The sequence below is a fragment of the Astatotilapia calliptera genome, chromosome 14 (genome assembly GCF_900246225.1).
Source record: "Astatotilapia calliptera chromosome 14, fAstCal1.2, whole genome shotgun sequence".
NCBI lineage: Eukaryota > Metazoa > Chordata > Actinopteri > Cichliformes > Cichlidae > Astatotilapia > Astatotilapia calliptera.
The window spans coordinates 25,064,259-25,092,251 of NC_039315.1; the positions used below are offsets into that span (position 1 = coordinate 25,064,259).

Genomic DNA, 27,993 nt, shown 5'->3' on the forward strand with positions numbered 1-27,993 from the left:
AATCAGATTTCAACATTTTTAATATAATGTAGTTATATTTACATGCAAGTACTTAAAGTCAGGGACATTCGAATAAGGGGCTAAGAAATCATGTTTTTGCTGGAAACAAATAAACAATTATACTGTAAGTAAATTTAAGCACTGCATAATTTCCTGGTAATTTAGTGGAAATTAAAATACATATGTACATTGCACATTTTGGGGTGTGGGCTGTATCATGGAGTGGCTTAACCTGCTTAACTATTATTACAGGAGAGGAGACACACATTATACTCCAAGTAATTTTATTACACCTTGAGTAAAAATGGACAATTGAATAATAGAGAAATCAATTATGCACATCAATTTAATAAATATCAAATAAGAATATATAGAATAAGCCACTCCAAGGTAACAAGGGGAAACTGTTTGTTTTTCCACAAAATTACCAAGAAAATAGACAGTACTTAAAATTATTGATGCAGTCCTTAAAATGACTCCTTAAATTTACTTACAGTATTATTATTTAAACCTTTAAAAAAAGCATGTTAATATATTTACATTTCATTTTAAAATTAAAATGGACTAAAATTCCATTTAATTACAGGGAAATTACACCCTTAGTTGCATGATGTATTATAAAGTGGTACCTACCTTTAAAAAAAACAAGACAGCAAACAACCTCTACACACAAAGAAAGTGGTACATTTTAATGGGAACACATTCATGTTTTTATTGAATAAAATACTCAATACAGCTGGTGTTACTGTTTCTCCCTGTATGTACATCCAAAGCAGTGCAGCAGATCTTGTTCAGCGCACCTGCATGCTCCAGTCACTCTCTAAAGCAACCGCTTTAGCAAGCTTTAAGACGCCCAGCTGGGTCTTAATCAACCACTCTGATGTGATAAGGCATATTAGTTCATTAGCAGTGTAGCCATGTGCCTACAGTGTAAAAATGTCTCAATACTGTCTGGAACAGATATATTACTAAGATTTATCATATAAGGACAAAGTGTTTGCACATGTTTATTCTGCAATAAATATTGAGCATATATATGTATATAGAACACAATGTCAAATGTACAGGGATGTAAGTTAAAGTAAATATTTCCAAAGAGGAAGGGTTTTGTGCATTTTGTGGGCATGAGTGTGAGTGAGTATTAAGCTGCTGAACTTAAAAGGGTTGTGCACGAATTACATCCCAGGTGTACTTCCAGCTCACATACATACAAACCCTACTTTACTAGAGAATATTTACAGCTTCCTCTTTCTGCACGTCTCTATCCAGGAATTTAAAGCTCCCAGTATCAAAACACAGCCACGTAACGTGTCAAATGTCATGTTTCAATATATAATATATCATATAATATTCAGCTTATAGATCTATTTTTTTTCCATAAAGAGTATAAAACACAGCTGAAGATGGTGACACAAGATAGGTAGCATTTATGACGTCAGGATCTGATTGGCTGAGACTGTGTGACCTCATGTCACAGTTACATGGAGTCAAAGGCATGGTCGTTGGGATCGATGATCTCAGGAGTCATGACTCTGCCCATGAAGAGGATGGACCCTGGAGGAAGACAAAAACAAAAACGTATCCCTTATATGTACCAGCTTACTTAAAATATGTATTTTGTAGGTGATGCATAGACGCACAAACCACAGATTACTCGTATTTTCCACACAGAGATTAACGCACCTGTTCTCCTGTTTCTGATAATGAAGAAGAATGGGTGATCAGCCATGACCTGTGGGTACAGGACCAGAGTCCTGGTCAGGGCAATCATTCCTAAGACACGGGGAAATAAAAATTAAAAAAAAACATCAACATTTATACACAACAAAATGCCATGCATTTAGTCATGTGTGGACTAAAACACAAAAATATACCTGAACCAACAGCTCCCTCTGCCCCCTCCTCTGTCACCTCCAGGTAGGCCTTCTGCACCGCTTTCCCAATGTACAGATCCTCAACATCTGGATAATGTACACAGAAAAAACACAGCACATCGCCTTTTCTTTATAAGATGTATGCATATCTATGCTGAGGTCTAGAATATATCCTGTTACTGACTGAATCAGGATTGCAAGCCAAACATATGGGTCACATCAAGTCACAAGCATTGGTTAGAAACTATTCTTTAGCCAATGATTGCTTTTTAACATTGCCCCCAGTTATCTACCAGCCTGTCTGAACAGAGCGTGTCCTCTGAGTAGATATTTGGCTGAGGAAGTGTTAGCAAGTGCAAGATGTGCCCGAATTCAGTACTGCCTACTCTGTTTCACTATACATCACCAACTCCACCTGATAAGAACAAGCGGTCTTGAGCTAGATTGATAATCCTGAGGGAAACTGACATTATAAAGTTGTTTCAAATATTAAGTAGTTATCAATTTAGCTGAATATTACTTATGTGTCCACGTTATTTACCCTGACATATTTATGTCCCTATTTCTTTGCCTCTGTGGATCTACCTGTCTCACTCTGTGCATCTATTTTTAACAGATGACGTGACAGATCTGACCTGCCCACTCAGTGCCAGTTACCTTGGTTACCTTGGAAAGTACTGAAGGCTATTTCACTGCTCCCCAGAAGAACAAGTATTAAATGTTACATACTGAAGCGTTTTAGAAGTTTATGCGCTTCATTTTTATGCCTCACCTGTCATGGCAGAGAGATCAGCATTGTTGGTGAAGATGTTCTTTATTCCCAGTTCCTGCAGAGTGTCCTTCAGATCGATCTTCTGCTCCACCTTAAACCTGAACAGGTGAGGTTTGACTTAGAGTTGAGTTTGGGATTCAAAAAGGGGACTATATAATGTAAATGGTCTAAAGGCGCAAAGGTGACAGATGAAGCTAGCGAAACATACCACAACATAAGTGAGAGGTGGTGAGTGGACTTGCACATATATAAAAGTCTCACCTCGGTAGGTAGATTTCCACCTTCTGTCGTTTGACATTGTTAGCCCACTCCTCCAGCAGCGGCGCTTTAATGATGGGCTCCAGGGAGGCCAGAGGTACTTCCTGCCGAGGAAGAACGATCATCATGGACATGTCCTCTCCCTCGTAGGGCATTTCCAACACCTGGTACACACCGCCGGCCTCCTGTGAGCCGTCACTGAATTCGCCTGATAGGGAGGAAACATACAAATCTGTGGGTATTGATGGATATATGCAAAAGCTTGCACGCTCATATTGTATGTGCTGGTGGCCCCCTGTAATGGGTTTGTGAAGTTCACTGAGGAGGAACATTTACAAATGGAAGCACGCTGAGGCGCAATGATTGGCTGTATTGATTACAGAGTGCGTGTGGTCATTTCCCCCAATGCTTTAATTAAAAACCACTGACGCTTAACTTCAAAGGCATTGTATACTGTATGTAGTCGCCTAGTACTAACAGCACCCTGTTGAAAGCCCAAGAAAAATTCAGTTATGCAGTGAAAGTGAGTGTGTTTGACTATGTCTTTCAGTTAAATGCCGCCCCCGCCGCACAAATATGATCATGACTTTCTGCAGGTGGAAATTAAACCAAGTAAGCCTGTAAGGTATAGCGGTAAAAAACAATAGTGAAACAAAAACACCTCAGTTTATATCAATAAAGATGTGTAGCTGCATAGCAGAGACCACCCTCACTAACTTCTAATGCACACCCAGTCATTTTGTTTTATAAGGCTGAAATATGACAGAAATTGGCTTCAGGGGTAATTCCTAGTAGGCTTTTAAGGGGTAAAGAGTTCAATCTGAACATGCTGCTTAGATTTTGGAGTATAAGATAAAGTCTATGAAGAATTTGATCCCATTCTTTGCACACAAATCTTCTTTTGAAGCTGCTTTAAAGGGGAAAATTACAACAAAAAGACTGAACACCCTTCATTAAGTGAGCATTCTTGCTGTTAGGGAAGCAGCCACGCAGCAGATAATGTGGCCTCCCGAAACATTTTACTTAACCAATATGATTTCGCTTCATAATGCACAATCACACTCTGTGGATCGTGCTGCAGAAAGCAACCATTTCCCTAAGGACCTGTCCTTGTTTTGCAGCTCTCAAATACGCCATATCCACACCCATTCACACATGCACAAATTTCCTTGATCCTGTGTATGTGAGCATGTGTGAATGTAGGTGTGCGCGAGCATCCTCGCTGCAGTCGTACACAGACGGGACCAAAATAACTGAAATGCACCAGCGTTTGCAGCAGAGCCATAAGACTGTGATGCGACTGTTTTTGGCAGTACGGCACATTAAGAAGGATGCGGAAGAAACAGACGAGAGTCAGTCACATGTAACAGCACAGCAGACAAACTGCAGGGTTCTGTGCAGTATTGCATCTCCCAGCAAAACAGAAATTTACCGTGTACAGTACATCTAAGCTCTGGAACTTAAAGACAGCATAGATCCAGAGAATAAACCAATGGCACCTACGTCGATTTAGTTACATAATAACTAAACTGTAACATCACAACTTGGTTACAAAAAAATTACTACTGCATTGTGCAAAACAGTGTGCATGTTGCAACTTAATGACAAAGACTTAATAACAGAAGTCAAAAAGTCTAATCAGATTTCTGCAGATCATTACATTTAAGCAACAACAAAAAAAAAAAAAGGAATATAAAAGTTTGGGTTACTTTAATGGTATTAGAACTAGACACAGATAAAAACATCCTCCAGAGGCTAACAGAAAAGAAAAAAGGACATATGCTGAACAACAAAAAAAAAAAAGAAAAGAAATCAACACACTTAAAAAGAAAACAAAGCAAAAGCCTCCCTTTATTTGTACCTTCAAAACTAATATAGTAGCGCACAGCTTAGCACAGACTGTGACAATTAAGTGCTGATATTTCTGACACGAAAAGCTTTCAAAACCTCCACTAAGTTGAAAAGACGTACCAGCGGTGTCTGTGCGAGTGAACAGAATTTTAACCGAGCTGAAAACAGGAGCCTATTTCAGGGAATAACACTCGACATGACATATGAATATTTTACAACAAAGATTAACATTTTACATAACCTCAGGAAATATGAGCTGAAAATCAAGGCCTGCGGAGAAAATGCCACGAGTACAAATCTAAAACTGCAAACACACACACATACACTGTTCTTTCCTACCATAGTAGAAGTCTCCCTGCTGGTACATCATGAGTGTCTGGACTTCAGAGCCGTCATCTCTGCTGAAGGAAAAGGTCCTGGTGTTCTCCGGCCTGAACTGGTTTTTCCAGGAGCCTCTGAAATAAACTGCGTTCACCAGGGTCAGACGGGTCACGCTGCTGAAGTCATCGGCTGAGAGCAGAGCCCGGATTTTACCTGGAGGGAGCGATTTGTACGCTTTGTTTAAAACACCTTGGTTTCCATTAGCGCTAAGATAGCCCCCTACTGAGGTGGTTTTTAGCATGTGGATGCAATTACACAAAAACCAAGGTGTTGCAACTGCTTTGACAATGTACCATGTCAGCAGCTCATAATCGGATTGTTGTTGTCTGAAGAAGAAGGTGCACGCATACACCATGCTCTTGGTTAGCAACGTGCATGGAGGCTACTACCATTGCTGTATGTTTAAATCCATTACTCCAGACTCCTAAACATCAGGCAGATTTTAACAGAGGATAGCTGTATATCTATCAGTATGCATTCATTCAGTCTCTTTAACAGCATCCCCACTTTTTCCCTCTCTCTGTAACTTACTGTCGGTGTGATTCTCCACCCATTTGTTGATCTGCTCAGCCACGGCAGACGATTCGCTGAAGTCAACCGTTTCCACGTCAGCTCGGAAGTACTTCTTCATCAAATGCAGAAACTCTGGGTTAAAGGTGACATCTTCCTGCAAAAACAGGCTGTTGGCAAATCGGATCACATAGTGGCTGTCATCATCCAACAGGGCCGCTGTCAGGTTCTGGAGCAAGGAGAACTCGACACCTGGAGAACAAAAGGACAGACACACGTTCTTACTTTAGACATTATTTAAAAGCTTTGAGCATCACATGTGCTGTTATACAAGATCATTTGAAAAAATACATATTCTAAAAATCCAAGATTTTTTAAAATTTGTCCGACCCATAGAGGGCAGTTTTCCTCTTTGCACCAGTCCAGCTTAAAAACGCTTCATCACAGAGAAAATGGAGGCATTTTAAAAATCTTTTTACCAACAACGGTTCCTGTGAGTTACACTACAAAACCTTATTTATTTTAAATGCGATGTCTGAAGGTCCACAGATCATAGCCTATCAATATCACTTCATCTCTTGTGTCCAGGTCCTCTGAATCTTTTAATTCTATTATGTACTATAACGAATAAAACCCCCAAATTATTTTATCTTATTTTGACAAATTTTCTCCTTAAATTATTGATCCAATCTTTCCGGTGAACCTCTCCCCATCCCCCACCCAGGGGAGGCTATGACTCAGTCGGTGGAGCGGGTCGTCCACTATTTGAAGGGTCAGTGGTTTGATCCATGCCTTCTCCAGCAACGCGATAGATTAGCGACCTGTCCAGGGTGTACCCCGCCTCTCGCCCTATGACAGGTGGGACAGGCTCCAGCCTTCCCCTGTGACCCTGAATTGGATAAGCGGAAGAAAATGGATGGATGGACGGGAAGACACTGAACCCAGAGTTACCTCCGATCCATCCATCAGAGTGTAAATGAATGTTAGGTTCAAAGAACGCATAAATGGTTGACTGAGGCTTGTAGTAAGAGCTTTGAGTGGTAACAGAGTAAAAAAACAACTTCAGCTTATAAATAATATTCTATTCTATAATATATTATTTTTGCACCATAGCAATAGATATACAATACAATATATAACTGTTTCAATCGTTCATGTGTATAAAGGTGTATAAGAGAAGGAGAGCCCCTGAATCCTACTCCTCTTGTGTAAAGAAATACATTTGCATTTGTTGTGTCAAAGACTCATCTCCACTCACTTACTCCTGACCTTGACGTGTGTGTGAACTGCTGCTTATAAACACGTTTCACCTGGCAGCAGATGGCTGAATCCGACAGCCTGTCGTATCTCCTCTAGTGAAGCCCCCCTGGCTCCCAGCTCCACCATGCCCAGGGCCACGGCCACGCTCAGCGGGGAGAAAATGATGTTGTCTTGACCCCCTGCTGCCTGCAGCCTTTGGTACAGTCTGACCGAGAACTCTGATGTAGTGTCCTCTGGAATGTCAGCCGCACGGCAACCGTAGCCCGGCAACAGGATGGAGAGGAGGAGGAGCGGGGACAAAACGTCCAGGATCAACATCGCAGCACAGACCACAGAGGGCTGAGTGAAAGAGGGCGGGTATGCAGTGGATTGAAAGAAAAAGAAAGATGAGAAATTTATTATGAAGATTGAGAGAACGGTGGGATAAGAGGAGCAAGGTAGAAGGAAAAAAGAAGGAGAGGCAATTAAGTTGAACAATATGTTTGAAATATAGATGGAGAGAGCCAAAGATATATGGAAGGATGGAAAAAAGGAGGATGCAGACATATAGATGAGAGAAAATTATTAGGAATAAGAAATGTGGTCAAAAGTAGAGTTTAGATGGGACAGAGAGGCAAAGGTAGAGACAACAACACGCAGGAGAGATAATGTGATAAAGCAAAAAAGATTATTGAGCGGGGGAGATGAAGGACAAGAGGATTTTTGGAAGAGACAGACAGAGATGAAAGACACAGTAGAGATGTAGGATGATGAATAGGACGAGAGAGAGTTAGAAAACATCTGTCAATCAACCAGTCTGCCCATTTTAATTTTACAGGGGAAAAAAAAAATACATGTATACAAATACTCACTGTGCCAAATTCCCTCCTCCTTAAATCACAGTAAAGTACTGTCAGCTAGACATCGCATGCACTGTAATCTACAAAAACACTTCCTTACTCTAGAAAAATGTTTTATACTATGATGTTACTGTAACATTCAGTGTAACAGTCAGAGCTGAGGTGCTACAGGAAGTTTATACCTGCTTCTAAATTAAATCGACCAAAAGCGCTATAAGAAGCAGTAGGACTCTTGCAAAGGTAATGTATCATTATCCTAAGATGTACAGTAGATATCATGATGTTCAGTGTTACATGGTAGCAGAAGTCATCCGAGAAATGGAAAAATACTGTTAAAATGTATGAAAAAGAACAAAAGAGGCCATGACACATACAGTACATGTGTGAAGCTGACTACAGCGAGTACTGCTATTCAGAGCACATCCGCTAAATGAACTTCTAAATATTTCATGGCCATTCTTATCATCTTGAGTAAAATCAGCTTCTTTCCTTTAAAACATGCTTTGCTCTGTGCGTTTTGAAGGTTTCTGATGTGAACGGGCAATTTTCTTTCCGTTTGTGGAGAGTAAGTGACTTGGAAAAAGGCCTTTACCTTCCCCCCATCCTCCATCCTTCCCCTTATCTTGCCATGCCAACAGTTCTGGCCCTCTTTTCCCCTCTTGCTCTTATCCATATTTAATCCTGTCCTCACCACTCCTTTCCTCTCTCCCTCTCTCTTTACATCCCCAGATTGATGGGGAGTATGCGCACACACACACACACACACACACACACTAACTGTGGCGCTCTTGTTGCCAAGCAACATTGTTTTTTGCTGGCCAAACAGAAAAAAAAAATCGAGTGATGATTTCCATAAACATGGAGGAAGTTATCAGGTGCAGGGCGTGTGAGATAGAGAGCATTTGTTTTGCTGTTTGTCTCTCTGTTGTGCTGTTACTATTATAGGTTGTATAAAGGGTTCAATTAGCAGCCCGGCTGGAATCTGCTGGCTGCACGTGCGAGATGGCAGGTGTTGGTGGTGACAATGTACCTGAGTGTCAACAGCATAAACAATGGGCAGCAGCCAGAAAATTAGTGCCCCACTCTGCTGCATCCTGTTCTTTCCTCTGCTCTGCTCTGGCATGTGGCAAACAATCTACCTTCCTGAAATGAACCGGTCCAGCCCTGCTACACTGTTATATGCACTTTACTGTATCTGCTGCATGCTTCATGTACCACAGTCCTCCACTGTGATCCAACAGCTACCTGATCACAGTGGATCAACATGTTCCTGTAATACTATTTCTTTTACTCACAATCTGACGGTAAAAACAGCTCACAGAGGGGGGAAAAGGAAAAAAGAGTAACTTTTCTTTGGTTTAGAAAAATAAAAAGAACACAAGTGTTCTTTTAAAAGATTTAAACCATCAAAAGAAGAAAGAGGCAGAGAAGAGAGTGAGTTTCACAGAAAAGGAAAATCAGAGAGTACTGAAAGACTTAAATAATGGAAATAAATGAACAAAAATCGCTAGCCTCAACCTTCAAGTAACACCCCAGATTAAACCAGTACAGTTGAACGTGCCTGCTTATATTTTACACCGTACTGTTGCTCTCATTCCTGTTGCAAATTGCACACCACCACATGTCACTTCCTTCTCAGGTGACACTTCTCAGGTGACAGTCGAGAACTTGTCTTGTACTCTGGCATTGCAGGGACCATGAAGCCTGGTGGATTTGCATCCATCAGTCTGAGCAAATGGAAATTTATTTGACTTTCCAATTTTCCTTCACACGCAGTCACCTCCAGAATCCCTTGTCACTTACACTTTGCTCTCCATGTAACCAAGTAATACACTCAGAGGAGACTTTATTAGGTACACCTGTTCAGCCAATCACATGGCAGCAACTCAATGCATTTAGGCATGCAGACACAATATTAATTGGTTAGGTGTTTGCAGTTTTAGTATACAATCTGATTGCCTTGATCATATTTAAAATATCACAGTTGCCAGCTGAGAGTCAATGAATTAACCATTAGCTGACCCTAAAAAGACACTGCTGATTGCCTGTGTAACCAAAGCCTAATACAGCTCATTATAGTGTCCCAACGCTCCCAAACCTATTAAAAACCCATCAACGAGCCACACAATCATATCCAGTAACATGCTGCTTCACTAAAGTCAACATGGACACTGTTGTTTACTTATTTTGTCTCAATACCACACGCACTGTCACCCTAGAGCAAGAAACACATATTAGTCCACAGCTAAAAATAGTCCCCAGCCGATTCACAATTTACTCCTATTTAAGCAACCTTTGCCCAGCGGGTTTGAAGAATGTGACTTTTTGCTTTTTGTTTTACATTTTCAGTTAAAACGAATGTGCTCCAGGCCGACATGCACACTGACAGGCTGTTGGTTTGTGTGCTTTCATTGGATTTGGTGACAGTGACTCTACCATTATCCTTTAATGTTTTCATTCATTATGGTCAACAAATGCAGAGTGAAAACACCAAAATGTGAAAAGAAATAAATGCATTAAACTAGCTGTATATAAACGGTGGGTACGGCCTTGAACATCAACTTCAAATAGACTTAAAAAAAAAAAAAAAAAAAAAAAAAAGATTAAATGACTCCTTGAAGGCTCGACGCTGATGTATTTGTTAATTACACCATTCGTTACATGCACACCTGTTCTCAGATATCATGCTGTAAGTCTGACACTACAGAGAGCAGAGAAGTCCAGAGAAAGTATAAGGGGCCGAGGGAAAGGAGGGGGCGGCTGGCACAGATGTAAATGGAGATAATGTTCCTGACCTTCTGAGCTGTGGGAGCTGAACTTTCCTCAGACAGTCAGCCTTGTTTTCTGTAAGGAAAGATCCAGCCATGCAGTAAAGTCGGGGAAAGCAGTGTAGAGTGCAATTGTGCGCGCACCTCATTGTGTGTGTGTCTGCATACAAGTGTGCATGTGTGAGTGGATAATAACACCATGGGTGGCTGGCTTTTTACTTGTAACATCGACACCATTCTGACCTTTTTCGGCTGAGGATCCCACACTCTTCCATTTTAACCACTGACGACTATGAGACCAACTTCGGCGCTGATCTTCTCAAGTGGGTCTCCCAGCATGCCACCCAGGTAATCCAGGAAAGACAACACCCAGCTACACATAATGTCCTCTCGTGACTGAAAGAACCTAATATGTCAGAAAATCCTTTATGGTTTAAGTTGCAAGACTTTAATCCTGATAACTGAATTAATTCTGTGCAATTAAACTCTGTGGCCTTTAAAGGCAGCCTTTAATCTCTCAGTGTAATCCTAATTCTCAGACAAAACAGATCGGCAGTTGACATTTCCACAATTAAAGCATGACGTCACCCAAAATCACAGCACGTAGGTTAATCCTTACTGCCATTTAAACCCAACACCTTGAGGTGGCACGCTTCGGAGACCGGAGGAATTTATTAAACATGAACATCCTCATTCACTGTTCAAATCCACACACACACACACACGTTTCCACATGCAATTCCAAGACAAGGTTTCTACGGCAACTACAAGTGATGGACATTTTTCATTTTGCCAGGAGACAAGTCCTCAGATTTTTTTTCCCTCTACCCTCTCTTTCTCCTTCTGTTTAGGCAGATATACATTTTATGAATCTGTTCAGCAATTTCGGTCTTCACTAACCTCGTCTCTTTGCAAGAACTCTGCGCACCAGTTACAGTTCTGTCACGTAAAACTGTTTGGTACAAACACACACACACACACGCACGCACGCACGCACACACGCACTGACTGCAGCTGGTTATTTTGCAAAAACAAGGAAAACTTCTGCTGTTTTTCTCCACTTTTCCCTGGAAACAAGGAGCTGCAGCAAAGTCCTCCAACTGTGCCTCCTGCTTAGGCACGCTTCAAATCTCAGCACTCTACTTCACTTTGGCTCCAAGTACACTCCAAACTGCTGAAGCTTTGACAAGTTCTGTGAAAATGCTAACAACCCGTTTCATCAAGGCCTATTCCTTGGGGGGGGGACTGCAGAGAATGATGTCTATGATCATCTGTGGCCCAGAAAAACCTTGAATTTCTGCAACGGATGATCTGTTTAGACTGGCAGGGGCGATCTGGTGTGATTTGGGGCGATTGTGGCTCAAGAGTTGGGAGTTCGCCTTGTAATCGGAAGGTTGCCGGTTCGAGCCCCGGCTTGGACAGTCTCGGTCGTTGTGTCCTTGGGCAAGACACTTCACCTGTTGCCTACTGGTGGTGGTCAGTGGGCCCGGTGGCGCCAGTGTCCGGCAGCCTCGCCTCTGTCAGTGCGCCCCAGTGTGGCTGTGGTTACAATGTAGCTTGCCATCACCAGTGTGTGAATGTGTGTGTGAATGGGTGGATGACTGGTTGTGTAAAGCACTTTGGGGTCCTTAGGGACTAGTAAAAGCGCTATACAAATACAGGCCATTTACCATTTCACCATGAATATGTTTAGCTTATAAAGGCCTTTGCAGTATGGAGATAATGGCATCTGATTATCATTCATGAATTTAAACTTTTCCCTAGAGGTGCCATAGAAGCTGCAGTTTACATGGATTTGAATTAAGCCAGATGCCAAAAGAAGCATGCATGCCCGCATTAAAAACAATTACACTTCCATAGAACGGGCATCATTAATCTTAAACCGCTCGTGTCTCTGTGAGCGTCTATTTTGCCAGCTTAATGAGTACCTGTTGCTCAACCGCTCATGTGAAGAATCCCAAGGACAAGGAAATATTTACATAGGGAGGGCTGCAATAAAGCCCACTGCTGGTGGAGCCCATTGCAGTCAAAGAGCACTAAACTCCTGTGGTGAGGGAAGAGACTTCCATTACAGCGCACAATAAATTTCATCCAATTCATCAATCAAACTGTCTGGTCTGCTCACGCCCCCTGCTCCCATCTAACCAAGCAGCTAACTGCAGCTAAATGGCTGCAAAGATGTTATCTAAAGAAGCCCTTTCAGGGACCCAACCCTTCAAACCACAATCATCTTCCTTGCAAAAGTACATGCTCACCTCTGTTTACTTAAAATGAATGCAGCAGAAAATGTTAAAGCACTCACAAAAGAATAATGTGCAATGGATGAAACAAAACAGCAAAAATTTTATATGATGGGAGTTATTTAATATTCAAAGGAATGATAACACAAAAAGCTGCTACAATTTAATGACTCAGACTTCTTTTATCACCAGGTGGTATACATTAGTGGCAACATGATGCTAAAATGGGGTAAAGTAAAAGAGTGACATGAACCAAATCACAAAAATCCCAGCTAACGTGCACAATATTTTAAATTAGTTAGGATTTAGCTCAAATTAACAGGAACACTAAAATCCAAATAGCAGCTCGGTTCTATTCTGTGCAATTCTTTCGTTTAGCTTTTGAAAGGGAGTGAAAAAAAAAAAATCATCTTCTCTCCAACAACTTTGGGATTAACTCGTTTATAGCTTTTAATTTGGAAAGGGGCCATTTTAATGAATTAAGTTTTCTCAATCACATGAAATTGTAATCGAGCGTGAAATGTGTTACAGATTGTTATTCTTTCTATAACTAAGAAGTGAACAGAAGATGTGTGCTGTATTACACAGGGATACAGAGGAGAGGAAAACTCTGTTTCCACAGGCTCAGGACTGATTACCTAAATCTGTCTGCTGCTTTTATAGCATTATTATTAGTGAAGGATGGGTTATGTATGATTGAGAGTGCAAGCCACAATGATGACACAGCAGTCGGTGCTGTAGCAACACCTTATTAGTCACTGTTATTTAGTAACTGTTAAACAAAGCTGATTGCACCTACTTATGCTTAAGTTTGGTTAAGCACCACTCTAATTCTGGCCCTGCAGTTCACAACCATTCCCGTGGTACTTTTGTTTGCCATGTGATTGAATGTAGCCTGTGCATGGCTAATGTCAGAACATTAGCTTATCCAGTGCCTTGTTAGCAATGACACACTGTGCTATTGAAGCTGCCTGGAGTCCCAAGATGCTCACTGCACACTCCACAGAGGGCAAACAGAGGTTAACAACTCTTTATTAATCCCTGCTAACAGAGACATCCAGAGGGAGAAGCACATACACAGACACACACTCACAGAAAGGTACAAGGACCGTTTTTTGGTAGAAAATTAGCAAAAGAGGAGAAGACACAAATAAAAACAGACAGACAAATATGATTGTGGCAGGAGGTGTACTGAGGAGCTGCATGGAGGTAGCTTAGCAGCACTGGCTCTGAGCCAGTCATATCTCACGGCCCCCTGCACGGCATGGCAAGATGGTTGACTGCTCCCCACGCTCTGTCCTGGCACACCAAACAGTGTCTCTTTTTCTTCGTCCATATCAGGACACACACACACACACACACACCCCACCCCCCTCTGGTGCTGTGGGAGCACATTTAGAAGGTTTGAGTTGTAATTGGATCGGCCTTTATTTGGGGTCAGCGGTAAAAGTGAAAAGACTGGAGGCTTTTTCAAATGGTCTACAGCATAGGAAAGGTCACTATCAACTAGTCCTGTGGGGGAAGCGTACACATACAGTCACGTTCGTAAGTGTTTGGACAACAACACGATTTTTGTGCAGCTTTGGGACTGTGCATTGCTACAGTGTATTTTAAATAAAACGTTCAGGATGTAAGTGAAGGTCAGACTTTCAACAAAAATACTCTATTAGCTGTTTATGGATTACAGCCGTTCTTATCCACCGTCGCCGATTTTCAGGGAGTCCAAAGTAAATTGATCAATTTCCTGACAAGCAGTTTCATGGTTAGGTGAGGCGTGCTCCCTAATTATTTTATTACAAATTAAGAAAATGAGAAATCTAGAGTTGATTCGATAGCATTTGGTAGCTTTTCAGTGGAATATTAAATATAATAAACAATGAATGCACTGAGCAGCTCAGCAGCATTAAAAGGTCTGAAAGACCACAGAAGACAACTATGATGACAGATTTATTTCTATGGTTAGGTTAAGCATCTTCACAACATCTAACCAAGTCAAGAACATTCTTGAAGAGGTCGGACTGTCACTGTCAAAGTCTACAATCAAGAGACTCCTTTAAGAATGTAAATACAGAGTTTACAACAACCTGCAAACCTCTGGTTACACTGAAGAACAAGAGGGCCAGACTGGACTTTACCAGAAAATATCTGAAACAGCCTACACAGCTCTGGAGATTATTCTTTGGACAGATGAAACCGAGATGAACTTGTACCAGAATGATGAGAAGAGAATGGTATGGAGAAGGAAGGAAATGCATATTATCTGTCAAACAACGCAATGTTATGACATGGGTCTATATGGCTTCCAGTGGAGCTGGGCAGCTATTGTTTATTGATGAGGTGACGCTATACTCTCTGCTCAGATTCAGCTAAATGCTGCAAAACTGATTGGACAGCGCTTCACAATATAAATTGATAATGATCCAAAGCAAAAGCAGTCCAGGGTTTTTTTTTAAGGCAGTGAAACTGGATATTCTTCAATGGTCAGGTCAGGCACAACAGTGCAGCTTTTAGTTACTGAAGGCGGTACAGGCCTGGCATCTCAAGGGAAACTGAAGCATTTGATGACTGCAAGGGATTTTTACAATTATATTAGTTTGTCTTATTATCATCTTGTAATCTCTGGAAAAAAAAAAAGTCGAAATTTCAACACATTTAATGCAACTTAAAAAAAAAAAATGCTTTGAAAGTCTGCACTTTAATCCCATATTGATGGCTTGATTTACAAAACAAGGCAAAACTACAAAAAAAAACATGCGTCGTTGTCCAAATACTTACAGACCTAGCAGTGCCCGTATATCTGGGGTGGTAACAGAGATAAGAAAAAAGAGACAAGGCAGGTGATCCTCAATAAAAAGCTGTGACGAGGCTGCCGAGAGGCAGAGTGATAATGAAGGTTTCGAAACTGTTAGCTTGCAGGTGTAAACATTTAGGGAATAAATTAAACTGATTTTGAGTTAAAGTCTTCTGACTACAGATGTAAAAAAAAAAAAAAAAAGAAAAAAAAAAAAGAAAAGAAGCTGGGCAATGCGAAAATCTTGTTTTTTTTTTTGTTTTTTTTTTTCAGAGGAGACACATGATAGCAGGAAATGCACAGGTGCATTCATGACGGCTGCATTCAAGCCAGGTGAGGTCATGCATCCTGTGTCTACACTTAGTACCTGCTGAACAGCTAGTGGTGCAAAAGCAGCAGTCTACTTTGTGAGTAGTATGTGTTTTGCATATAGATTGGGTTATCAAATGACTGTCACCATTTTATTTTCCTCCTCAGATAGATCTTCTACTTGCACTCATCCTCTCTCCTCTACACTTTGCATCACAAATCAATCAACAGATCAGTTCCAGGGTACAAGTGTATAAACACAGGTACGTATTACACTTGTTAAATGAAACAAAATAATTTTTTAAAAACCCTTTAATTGTATGCAATACTCACACTTGCAGATAAACACACAATTTTTAAACCGTTTACAAATTTTTAAAAGCATACCTCAGTATTTTAGGTAGCTTTAGGTGTTAAGATCCTCTATGTTTTCAATGCTTTCCAACATAGATGCATTTAATTTGGGATGCCAGCTTTTGGCAGCTTTGCTACCTAAATCTAAGATGAGCTATTTCCGTTGTTTTGACGTCTTCCCCTCACCTGACCGCTTTCTCTTGGAATATTTCTGCTCCCTCATCCTCAGATCTGTCCAAATATAAGCTAAATATCCTGTGTATTTGCTGCCGCTGAGCACACTCGGGACAAACCTGCGGCTTGAAAGCGTATATGCAGGTAGCGTGCTTCGGTTTGTGAGTTTATTTTACGCAGAACAAAAAAGGCAGAAGAAAGACCACACAAGTGCACTGCATGCACAGTGTGCTCAGTAACTGTGGGGCGAAGACACGTACTGCAGAACACAGATGTTAAACTTCTTCTTATGGTTCACACGGCAGCACATAGCAAGCTTGGTCCCAGCTTGAGGAAACAGAGTATCTTACTTACTGCTCCTTATTCTCGCAGCCACACGTGTAGCTGACAGATGCACGTCAGCAGTCCTGCACACATACAGATTTGTAAGGTTCTTGTTAGCATTCGCACACACAAGCAATCACAGCTCAGCGTGCTGTGCCGTTCAAACCCAGGCACTTACTTTTCCCTCCTCTCTCATTTTGTTTCGCTAGGACGATTTGAAAGACATTTAATTATTGAAATGCAATTAATGCAGTACTCTGTGGGAAAAGAGAGAACACACACGCACACACACATGTATGCTAGCGCTGAAACCGTAGGCAGGCACAGGGGGGCAAACAGCAGGCTATCAGCGGGGATTAACCAGTGATTCAAATCCATATGGGATTAATACATTGAGATTATGACCTAAAAGGATACTCTGTTTTCCTGTTTCCCTAAATGAGGATTTAGAAAAGTCACTGTTTTAGTGGCAGAGATAAGCAGATGTGAGAGGTGGATTGAGAGAATGAGACATGAGAGAGGAACGATGAAATATTTATTGCGGACTTTTGCTTTCCTACTCACATAAATGCCACATAGAATAGGTGATATCATGAGAAAAATAACCAAAAAAAAAAAAATCATAAATGTTTTAGTGCAATCTAATCATACTGCAATAATTCCATCTTTTACTGCAATGTTTGACCAGATTTTTCCGTCTTTCTTTTGTCCACTGCTATTTAACATAAATAAAACAGACAGTAGGTATACATTTGACTTATCGATGGACATCAAAGCCATCATGTACACACACATTCATATACAGAGATCTGCATTAAAGGAATAACAAGTGGTGTGTATGTGTGTTACTGTGGGGTAGGGATAAGGCAGGACCAAGCTACTACAATCTGCCTCGTTATTTCACACACATTCACTCAATGCGCCTTTGCCTATATTTCAAGGACAAGAGCCCCAACACATCGACTGAAGCTGATTTCAGTTCAAAAACAAAAAACAAACAAACAAACAAACAAAAAAAAACCCATACAAGAACTACAACAATTTAACCATGCACCACCGATGAAAATTAAATAGCCCTGGGTAGTGGACACACGGGTAACGGCTTTAATCAGTGTGGGCTTGGGAAAAAATACGTTTGGCTCCAATGTGCGTCTCCACCCGCCCCCCCTATTAAAAGCCCACACATGTTGATTACAGCAATCATAATCCTTTTACACTCGTCCATAAAATGCCCCATTACACCTACTCATTCCTGACAGCTTAATAAACAGAAATTCCAGTGGAAAAACTCAGAAATATCACATTCTTCTGTTATCGTGCAAAAGCTGAGCACTTACGGTTTTCTTATCTCAATATGGTTCACATAAATCAGCACCGGCGTTGTGACTGAACCATAGATATGTATTTATATGTATTATTGCCAGAAACGGTTCTTACCGATAAAGGGCGTACGGTTGGTTGGGATGGAAGGATGAATAAGTGCGGTCTCTCTCTTTGCTGCTCTCCTCCGCAGCTCACTGTTTCTTCGTTTGCCGCAGACCCCGCCCACTCCACGCCGATTGGTCCAATGAGCGTTGATCAAAGAGTTTAGGCGTGAGGTGAAATAGTAACTGTCTCCAGCTTCCTTGTATGTCTGTGAATCCGTAAAGCTTCAAGTTACTCTCATTCCAAACATATTTTTTGACCATTCTGACGACAGCCTCTTGATTATTTTATGAAATAGCAAAGATGTATCACATCTCTCTCTCTCTGTTTTGTTTCTTTGTTTGTAAAAGCTAACCTCCAGCTTAATAATGGTCCTGGAGGTTAGCGGTTAGCACAGTTTCCCTAGCAAACAACGTTCTGCAGTAACGCACAATGCTAATAATTGTTAACAGCCGCATCCTGTCAGTATTAACGTACCTTTAATTAAGCCTGGTATTTCTGCGCAACTGACGATATTTTAGCTTTTTGGCAGCGAACTCTCTTGACCGTCGTGAAAACCGTTAATTTTGTTCTTCTGATAGCTAGCTACCTTATCATTCGTGTCATGTTAATTGTAGACACAAATCTTAACTGTAGACGCATATACACATTCATATCAATATTATATTATGTTTTCTTAAACATGGTTAAAATGTGTGCGCTCATACCGCAGATAATATTCGTCTCATACTCGACTTAAGGGTTAAAAATCCATTACCTGGGAATTGAAGTCTATTTCGGTGTCCCCGGCAATAACGAAACATTGAGGGCGTCCATAGGAAGAACTACAAACAGCCTGGAGCGACGCCAACGGGCAGCTCCCAACACCGCCCAACTTGGCTCTCGTCTGCACTTTTATTAGACAATAAAACTTCCTGAACGAGACGTAACCCAAAACAAGACGGGAAGATAACTCAACAACACGTCCCCGCCTTCATTCAGCTTTATTTAGTCGCACTTCATAAGGAGGCAACTGGAGTGCTAACAGAACAGATTGAATCACCTGCTCTCGAAGCTGCTGTTCTAACGTTAGTTCGTTACCTATAGACGTGATTTGCTGTTTTCCGGTCAACGGTCCGCCGCTTCTCTCATCACTGGCAACCATCTTTTATCAGGTAAGGCTGGTACCGAAAGTTTGAGCTCTTTGGATTTTATTTTTAATGTAGTTTGGCGTGCCTGCTAACCACCACATAAACTGGTAAAAGACCTGTGATGGAGCTGAGAAGCAGGGCAACCTCAAATATAGTGACTACTACAGCGAGGTCGGTACCCTTTCAGAAAAGGGCAAAATAAGGGAGTTCAAAACAAACAAAAAAAATTATAATACTTTGATTTATAAATGTCAATAATGAGTTATGACCGTAACCTTTTCAGAGCAATACGCCTCTCTTTGATCCAAGGGTCATTTCACAGAGAACTCTAAAAAAACAAACAAACCACCCCGGTGGTTTTAAACGGCCCCAGATATTCATGCTGCTCTGAACACTTTTTTGTTATTCTCCCCCCTTTTTTATTTCCAGGAAGAGCTACATTAGTCTATGCAAATGACTCAGAAGGGGCTGTAATAACCTTTTGTCCTGGCATACACTGAATGATTGGTCTGCATTCCATATATCTGTGCCAAATGCTACCATTACCTCTCTGTCTTGGCCTGCACTAAGATTTGCCACACCTTAGTCATTTATGGTTCAGGGAAGTAACAGAGTCTGCAGTGTTACCTTTTTTGGCACATGTAATTGTATATGACGTATCCCTTATAACTAGAAACCAGTGCAATCCTTCCTGTAACCATGGCTGTTGTAAACACTGATTAAACCTCCGTTTAAAATCCTTATCAGATATAATAATGTCACACTGGACCTGTTTACAGTTTTACTCTCTATGCACGAGAGAGTGCCAAAGGGCAGAACCAAGCATCTGATAAACCTAAGAGCACTCTCAGTTATGGCAGAAAGTCACAGGGTGACGACTTGTCTCGCTCTTGTTTCATTCACCCGTGTGAATAGTGAGCTCGTATAAAAAGGCCTTATTTAATTAGGGATTTGTTGTACGAATGGAGATTGTCACATAGAGCCAATGTAGGTGAGCAAAAACTGGTCCTGTGAATTCCTGTGTCACCAACAGTAAAAGAGACAGAATACAGGCCTGCAAAAGAGGATGTGCTGGATCTTCCTCTTGTTATTATTTATGACTAACCTGGTCTGGGGGGGAAAACAAGCTTAAAAACCAATACCAAGGTCGTATATTTATCACACCGCCTTGCTTTATTGCGGCAGTCATTTTCAGAAGAGCGTGGTTTTCTGGTACAGGTGTGACTCGTGCCTGTTTTGTCGGCATTGCACCCAGTGGAGCAGTAAAGCACAGTCTTTTAAGTGGTGTGGCTGTTATGGAATGATCATATCTGTGACTGAAAGACTTTCTTGGAAGAAGTAAACATGGGGTTTGATCTTGTTTAATTGCACAAAAATTTATAGAATTAGAGTGCTCCAGTTGAAATTTTGTGGAACCAGTTCTCTACCTCCTCACTACAATAGAGACATGTTTAAACAGGATAAATTTAGCCTGGTTGTAAACATGGATCATTTTATTTATTTATCTAGTTTTTTTTTTTTTTAATCCCTTACACAGTTGTTTTTGTCAACTACCATCCATCTTTCCCTGCTTGTTCTCCCATCGTGCTCTTTTCTTCTTTAGATCCTTGTCTGCTCCCATTCTGTCAGTCTTCATGACTGATTGAATGCAGTGAAACCGGCATCAGTGGACGAGTGCACGCACAGGGGTCCATCGATTGGTCAAGGATGACCATGGGAGACATGAAGAATGATGCAGCTGCTGCCTCGCTGGCTCCGATGGCTCTCTACACCGTGATGTTTCCTGTTTTTAAGGAGGTAAAGAATAAAAAAAAAAAAAAAAAAGAGAGTTTGTGACCTTAGAAGAAAATTGGAATGAGACTTTCGGTAAATAGTCAGTTCAAGCTGGGGTTGTATTTAACTGTGGAAAGGCTTTTGTGTGAGGTTGCAGAGTTGATGGTGTAGCCGAATAGAAATACGGAAACGGTAGTGTTAACAAGAACAAGTGGTGGAGAATGAGCGGTAATGAGAAGTGAGCAGGCTGCTACTATTCATGTTGTTCAGCTGATGGTAAATCTGAGTGACTGTCAGTATCTCTGAAGGGTTTTTTTTATCCATGTGAAGCATCTCTGTGTATCACACCTGCACGATTACAGGTTACACTTTTCCATTGTCTTTTTTTCTTTTCTTTTGTTATCATTAAAGACCCAGAAAAGGAGTTGAAAACAGTTTTTAAAATGGGGAATTTATCTGTTTCCCAACAGCCATTTTGTCTTGATATTCACTCACCAGATAATTCATCAGATACACTTTGACACAAAGAATTAAGGCAGTTCTGAAGACATAGATTCAACAAGATCATGGAAACACCCATAAGGGGAATCTCCCATTGCAGCACCTCCCGAAGGTGTTCTATTTGATTAACTTCTATTTCTTGTGGAGGCCATTCAAGTACAGAGAACTTATGGTCATGTTCAAGTAACATGGTGTGCTATCCTGGTGGAAGTAACTATCAGAAGATGGGTACACTGTGGTTACAAAGAGATGGACCTGGGCACCAACAATACTCAGGTAGGCTGTAGGCTGTGGGGTTTAAACAATGTTAGTTGGGACATGGAGACAAACTTTTTTGGTTGTATACCGCAGAACTGGTCTAAAAATGATACATGTCTGTTAAGAGCTTTAATTGTTGCAAGTAAGAAAGGTATAACTAAGAAAGGGTCCTTGCAAGATATACCGACCTTGTCATTATGGTAGAGATTTATAGGATGGAGGAGGTAACAGCTTATGTCAGTGACAGAGTGTGTTGGTTCCGTTTGTGTTGGGATAAGTGGGTCCTATATGCCAATACTCATAAGCCGGATCTTCTCCTCAAAGCTTGAAACCACCAACCTAGCTAATTGGTCACTCCCGACTGTTTTTTGTTGTTGTTGTTGTTGTTGTTGTTGTTGTTGTTTTTTTCTTTTTCTCTTTCTCTTTTTCTTTTTCTTTCATTTTGTTTTTCCCTTGTAAACTGTGTTAATTAATGCCTGTAATCACCTTCGTGAAGTAATAGTTTAGAAATAAAGAATTAAAAAAAACAAAAAAACAATGTTAGTTGGTACCAAGGGTGCTAATATCCACCAGCCTGAACTGTTGATACAGGGGAGGGTGGATCCATGCTTTCATGTTGTTCTGACCCTACCATCCAAATGTGGTAGCAGAAATTGAGACTCATCAAAGCAGGCAACATTTTTTCCCCAATCTGATGTTGACCAGTTTTGTGTGAACTGGAGCCTCAGTTTCCTGTTCTTAGCTGACAGGAGTAGTACCCAGTGTGGTCTTCTGCTGTGTAGCACATCTGCTTCAAGGTTTGTTGTTTTGCTCTTCTGCACACCTTTTAATAAGTGCTTATGAGTTATTGTTGAGTTCCCTTTAGCTCAAAGCAATCTGGTCAGTGTCCTCTGACACAAACAAGGCAGTTTTTGCCCAGAAACTGCCACTCACTGGATATGTCTTATTTCTTTCTTTTTTTGGCGTGGGAGCTGGGGGGGGGGGGGAATTTTCTGTAAACCTTAGAGATTGTTGTTTGGGAAAATGTCAGTAGATCAGCAGTTTCTGAAATACTTAGACCGCCTTTTCTGGGAACAATTATCATGCTATAGTCAAAGTCTCCTAAATTACCTTTCTTTCCTCATTCTGATGCTCAGTTTGAACTTCAGCAAGTCATCTTGGCCAAGTCTTCATGTCTCAATGCAATGAGTTGCTGTTATGTGATTGGCTGATTAGACACTTGCATTATCGAGCAGTTTAATGAGAGTATCTAATAAAGTGGCTGGTAAGCGTTTAAGGTCGTTTAATGAAGGTTCTGTTTTGTTTAAGGCAAGGTCAGTAACACCTGTATTTACCTGCACCTTTAAGCTAGCTCAAAATTAATGCTGTCCATCCCACGGACTTATCTCAAATCTCGTGGTGATAGATCCTTCTCTGTGGCAGGTCCCAGACTTTGGAATAGTCTCCCCCTAATTATTAAATCTGCACAAACACAATTTAAATCATTACTAAAGACACATTTTTATGCCCTGGCTTTTAACACACTATGACCCAAGCATTTTTGTCTTATTTGAAATAGTTTTAGTTATTGTTTTAATTCTTTTATTGTCCTATTATTGTTTTATAATGTTATTATTGTATTACATTGTTGCTTTTTAATGCCATTTTTATATTGTTAAGCACTTTGTGCAGCATCGACTGTTTGAAATGTGCTATATAAATAAACTTGACCTTGACCTTAAGCCCAAAAAGGCTGCTTTTGTTTGCAAAAAATAATCAAACATATTAAATAAAATCTTTCAGCTCTTTACATTATTTTTCAGTCGTTGAACTGAAAAAAAAGCAGTCAAAAGCCCCAATATCAGCTAATAGCCATGTTTCACTGATATATTGGTGCGCTGCTGTTTTTTATTTGCCCATTATCATGTCTTTCATTTATGTCTTTTGTTATTTAGCATTTGCTTGTGGATTTCTGAGTATTAAGGGGAGGAATTTGTGGTAAATAAAGAGGAATTAAAACAATGTACATGTAAACATAACAAAAATTTAAAACCCATTTTGTTTTTTGGGGTTTTTTAAAAAAAAAATTATTATTATTATTATTTTTTAAGCAAATTACTGGGTAACACAAACCTACTCGGCAGTTATCCCCTGGCTTAAATTGGTTTCTGCAACTTGCTAATTTCAGCTTTTGTCACTCCTGATTGCTCTCATTGTTTTTCTGCTGTGCTTTCAAGGTGTTATTGTTTACAGTATGAAACTATCTTATTGAAAAACTATCGATTTCACGGTGCGCAAACCAACAAGCAGCGATCTGGAGCTGAAGAAGCAAAGACCTGCCTAATGCCAAAATATCAGCTCAGAGAAACTGAATGTACTTCGATTCTTTCGAGGTTAACAATAGAATCCAATTCAGTCCACACGGATTTTCACATCTCAGCATCACGGTGTCCTCTTTTAACACGGTGGGATCCTTAGCTTTCATGTACTTTTTACAGAATTACATTTCAGCACAGACAAAAGGCCATGGTAAGAGCTAAGCTGTGTGAGTGTTAGTTTTACCGCTGGCTTATTCTTGTGTGTTTGTGTATTACAACTTGCAGTTGGAGAAGATCAATTTATCAGCAGCGCAGACCTTGAGAACAGCTTTTATAAAGGTAAAGTTTTCTCTTAAAGTTTGTTTGCTTGCATTTCATGGACAAAACTGCCATCCTTCTTGTATCGACTCTGCCTGTACCCTTCACTTTGTAAATCCTCTTTACAGCAGCTTAGTGATTTATAACTTTGATTATAGTTTTATTTTCGCAAAACACCAAGGGTGACTGTGAGTCCTCAGCAGCTGCATGTTTGTGTGTCTCAAGGCAGAGAAGGAGACCCCGGGCCTTACCCAGGACGTTGTTGTCAAAATATTGGAAAAGAAGAAGTTAAAAATTAACTATAACGAGTCTCTGCTTCGCATGGCTGGAGATGATATGCAGGGTAGGTTTGGTTTCTTTTATTTGGTGTTTTTTTTTTTTTTTTTTTTTTTGTGTTTTGTTTTTTGTACTCTGCTGTAGACCAGAATGTGCACTTAAAGATGAAAGCTGTGGGAATACCAACTTGGTTTTTCTTTGGTTTCTGTGACGGCCCAGTCCTGTGCTGCTGCAGCACAGATATCCACTGGGGGGAGCTGTTTCCACACAAATCAACCCCTCTGTCTGCTTTCAGTTGTTCCCTTGTTTCTGTCTGTAATTGAATTCCTTGTGCCGAGTGTACAGTGATTGATGGTAGTAATGAATTCACACACACACACACACACACACACACACACACACACACACACACACACACTGGATGAATTTTAAATGTACCTCCTGCATGGCACATCCCAAGTTCTACCTTAATCCGGCTTTTCACTTAACAAACTCAACACGTTACTGTCCCTAACATGTGTGTGTTTTTGTGTGTGTGTGAGTGCACACGCATGTACACATACTCCTGATGCTGTGTTCATTTTTCACACTTGCACTGTAGACATAGGTTTTTAACACGTCACCAATATTAATTTCATGAGTTCTGCCGACTGCTGACGTGCCCATTGCTGCGAGGAGTTTGAGCTCTGTCTTTTGTTCTCTTCCTCTCGGTGTTTTTCAGAGTTGATGATTGACAGGAAAGAGCCAGAGTTCCAGGAGCTGAACGAGAGGGCCCGAGCTCTGAAACACATCCTAAGCACCCTGCCTGATGAGATCAATGACCGAATGGGCTTGCTACATACCATCAAGTAAGACAGCTGTGTGTGTGAATGTGCACGTGTGTTGCAGTGTGACGTAAATCAGGTTCACTACTACGTGCAAAATTTCGATCAGATTAAGTGATTAAAGTAGCAGAAAGCAAGCCCTTTTGACTTACAACATCTCGATGGTTGATTAAAAGTGAAAGAGTTGGCTTTTAGTAACTGTTCTCCAATTAATATTGCATTATATGCACTAAGACGCTGCCTGGCATTACATAGCTCTCATTTCTTTTATTCCAACTGGCCAACCGGAGCATGTCTTTGTTTCTAAGCCGTAAGATTCCTTTCAAAGGTTGAGCAGTGTGCACAGCAGTGATGGCGAAACTATTAACGTCCCTGTCCGCCGCGCTGCACGCACGCTATAGAGAGAAAGTGAGAGATGTTTCATCTTCTTGGCCCACTTTGCCATTATTTTGATGGAATTCAATACTCTTAGTGAGTCAGTGCTTAAGTTACTTACCCAGCGGAGGGCTTAGAAATAAAATCAATTCAAAGGGAATGCTAAGAAATTAAAGTTATGAAACGGCAGATTTCAAGTGCATGCGAGGGGAGAGGGAGAGAGAGAGAGACAGAGAAAGAGAGTTGAAGGTGAGAGCGTGTTTGTGAGAACAGGGGGAAGAAAGGGGAGACAACGAGCTGGATCAAAGGACTGTAGTTTCAGGGTATCAGTGCCTGATAAAAACAGACAGATTTGAAGATTTCTCTATTTTTTTTTTTTCTTTCTAACATGGACTCACTTGTGCGTGTCATCCGCAGAGATGTTGCCAGTGCCATCAAGGAGCTGCTAAACACTGTTAATACTGTCTTAAGGAAATACCAACATCAGAACAGACGGGTAAGTGGATACATTAGTAAGTTTAAGAAAAAAAAAAGTGCCTGTGCGCACAAACACAGTTGCTGTGAAATAAGTGGAGCTGAAAGGCTGTCTGTATTTATTGGTTAGGTAGTGGAACAGCAGAAGAAAGAGTTTGTGAAATACTCCAAGAGCTTCAGTGACACTCTCAAAACCTACTTCAAAGATGGAAAGTAAGACACTGTTTCTAGTGTATTTTTTACCCCTTTTCTTTTTTTTTCTCCATCACATCTTCAACCTTTTCTCATTCGTGTCCGCACACATAGCCACCAACGCATTCACTAGTCGTACACACCCACCCACGCCTGCACGCCTTGCCTGTTTGCATAGACGCTCACGCGCACACCCACTGTCACCCATGTAAATGGTGGTTGTTTGATCACAGGCCCGCTACCATCAAATCCACCAATGCTGAATAATTCCCTTGACCCACTTCCTGTGGATCCATCCTGGCTTGTGTTCTCTGAAGCCTGACATTCTCTATTCCAGCCAGATCAAAGTGTTCCCCGGATCAATCCTAATATTGTTGCCACGCTTTTCTGGGTTTTTTTTCTCCCCGTGTGAGTGACACGTGTGTCCTTGTCTTTCTGTTCCGGTTGTTTCCAGAGCAGTAAATGTGTTTGTCAGCGCCAACCAGCTCACCCACCAAATCAACATGATAATGCGGGCCTTCAAGACTGGCGGCCCAGCGGCGGCGGCCCGAGAAGACGCGAAGAACAGACGCGCGCAGACACAGGAGAAGCGTTTTCATTAGAGGACAGGCGAAACAAGGCTTTTTATTTGTAAAGGTGTTTTATTATTTTTTTTGTGGGGGGCTGTATAATTTATAATTCTGTGGCTCTGAGGGGAGATCAGGTAGTTTCGAGTTTCAAAGCACGTCAGGCTGACAGTAATTGCTGGGGATTTTTTTTACTCTTTAATGTTGTTCTTTTATCAGATTCTTAAGTCAATATTTTCTACGCTCCCCTCTGCATTTTCCACTCTGTTCAGATCATGTCAGTGTTTCCCTTGTCCTTAAAAGTTTGGCAATTGCATATAAGTCCTTAAAAGTTATCATTTTGGCAATTACTAATATCCAGCCAATACGGTTTGTAGTCATTTGTAATTTGATTGATTTGCCAAAGACCAAGATGCCATCTTTAAATGTTTTGTTTTTTGTTATTTTGTTCTGACCAAAAGCCCACTGATTCTAACCCTTTTTCTTTAGCTCCCCATAGGTATTATCTATATGTGCCATGTGTATATACATGTATACTTAACTGGACTTCTCTCGCTGTCTTGTATTTTAATGTTTCCAGCTAGAGCGTTACTGCTCCAAAGCTGCAGATTTCAATTCATTTCAAATGAGTGACGACTTAACCTTCACATGTTTACGCAGATGTCTCTGATTATGAACATATTGTCTCTTTGTCACCTTCTGTTCAACTCCTACTCTGTAGTTTTCATGACGTTTTCAAGGCCAGTGAAAATAAAATGAAGGGACCTGAACTTCTTTGAGAACTCTTAAAGAAGTCATGACGAGTTAAACCACTTTTCTTCTTCTTCTTCCTCTTGCAAATTAAAGAGTTCTGACGTGTGAGAAAGATTTTTCCAAAAG

General features: G+C 40.8%; 2 protein-coding genes across 3 annotated transcripts; one reads left to right on the top strand and one right to left on the bottom strand.

The window, feature by feature from the left end:
• Positions 1 to 664: 664 nt before the first annotated feature.
• On the bottom strand, positions 665 to 18,272 carry serpini1 (serpin peptidase inhibitor, clade I (neuroserpin), member 1). Its single transcript, XM_026192207.1, has 9 exons — positions 18,143 to 18,272; positions 6,957 to 7,245; positions 5,668 to 5,898; positions 5,095 to 5,289; positions 2,908 to 3,112; positions 2,647 to 2,744; positions 1,875 to 1,961; positions 1,684 to 1,773; positions 665 to 1,554 (listed from the first exon to the last, which is right to left on the bottom strand). The coding sequence occupies exons 2-9, from the start codon at positions 7,222 to 7,224 to the stop codon at positions 1,478 to 1,480; spliced, it is 1,251 nt and encodes a 416-aa protein (XP_026047992.1). The 5' UTR covers positions 7,225 to 7,245; positions 18,143 to 18,272; the 3' UTR covers positions 665 to 1,477.
• On the top strand, positions 16,016 to 27,992 carry pdcd10a (programmed cell death 10a). 2 transcript variants are annotated; one of them, XM_026192210.1, is made up of 8 exons: positions 16,016 to 16,116; positions 20,864 to 21,057; positions 24,375 to 24,428; positions 24,633 to 24,750; positions 25,405 to 25,531; positions 26,300 to 26,378; positions 26,487 to 26,569; positions 27,003 to 27,992. In XM_026192210.1, the coding sequence occupies exons 2-8, from the start codon at positions 20,968 to 20,970 to the stop codon at positions 27,148 to 27,150; spliced, it is 699 nt and encodes a 232-aa protein (XP_026047995.1). In that variant the 5' UTR covers positions 16,016 to 16,116; positions 20,864 to 20,967; the 3' UTR covers positions 27,151 to 27,992. The 2 variants fall into 2 exon arrangements, with proteins under 2 accessions (XP_026047995.1, XP_026047993.1); XM_026192208.1 differs by lacking the exon at positions 16,016 to 16,116 and adding an exon at positions 19,221 to 19,284 and having other exon boundaries at positions 27,003 to 27,981.
• Position 27,993: the final 1 nt, after the last annotated feature.

Excerpts from the sequence above, each read along its gene's own strand:
- serpini1 (XM_026192207.1), bottom strand. The coding sequence starts at position 7,224 with ATGTTGATCCTGGACGTTTTGTCCCCGCTCCTCCTCCTCTCCATCCTG. Across the intron at positions 2,745-2,907 it reads GTGGAAATCTACCTACCGAG|GTTTAAGGTGGAGCAGAAGA; the intron begins GTGAGACTTTTA and ends TCACCTGTTCAG. Across the intron at positions 1,555-1,683 it reads TATCAGAAACAGGAGAACAG|GGTCCATCCTCTTCATGGGC; the intron begins GTGCGTTAATCT and ends GTCTTCCTCCAG.
- pdcd10a (XM_026192210.1), top strand. The coding sequence starts at position 20,968 with ATGACCATGGGAGACATGAAGAATGATGCAGCTGCTGCCTCGCTGGCT. Across the intron at positions 24,429-24,632 it reads TGAGAACAGCTTTTATAAAG|GCAGAGAAGGAGACCCCGGG; the intron begins GTAAAGTTTTCT and ends GTGTGTCTCAAG. Across the intron at positions 25,532-26,299 it reads GGCTTGCTACATACCATCAA|AGATGTTGCCAGTGCCATCA; the intron begins GTAAGACAGCTG and ends TGTCATCCGCAG.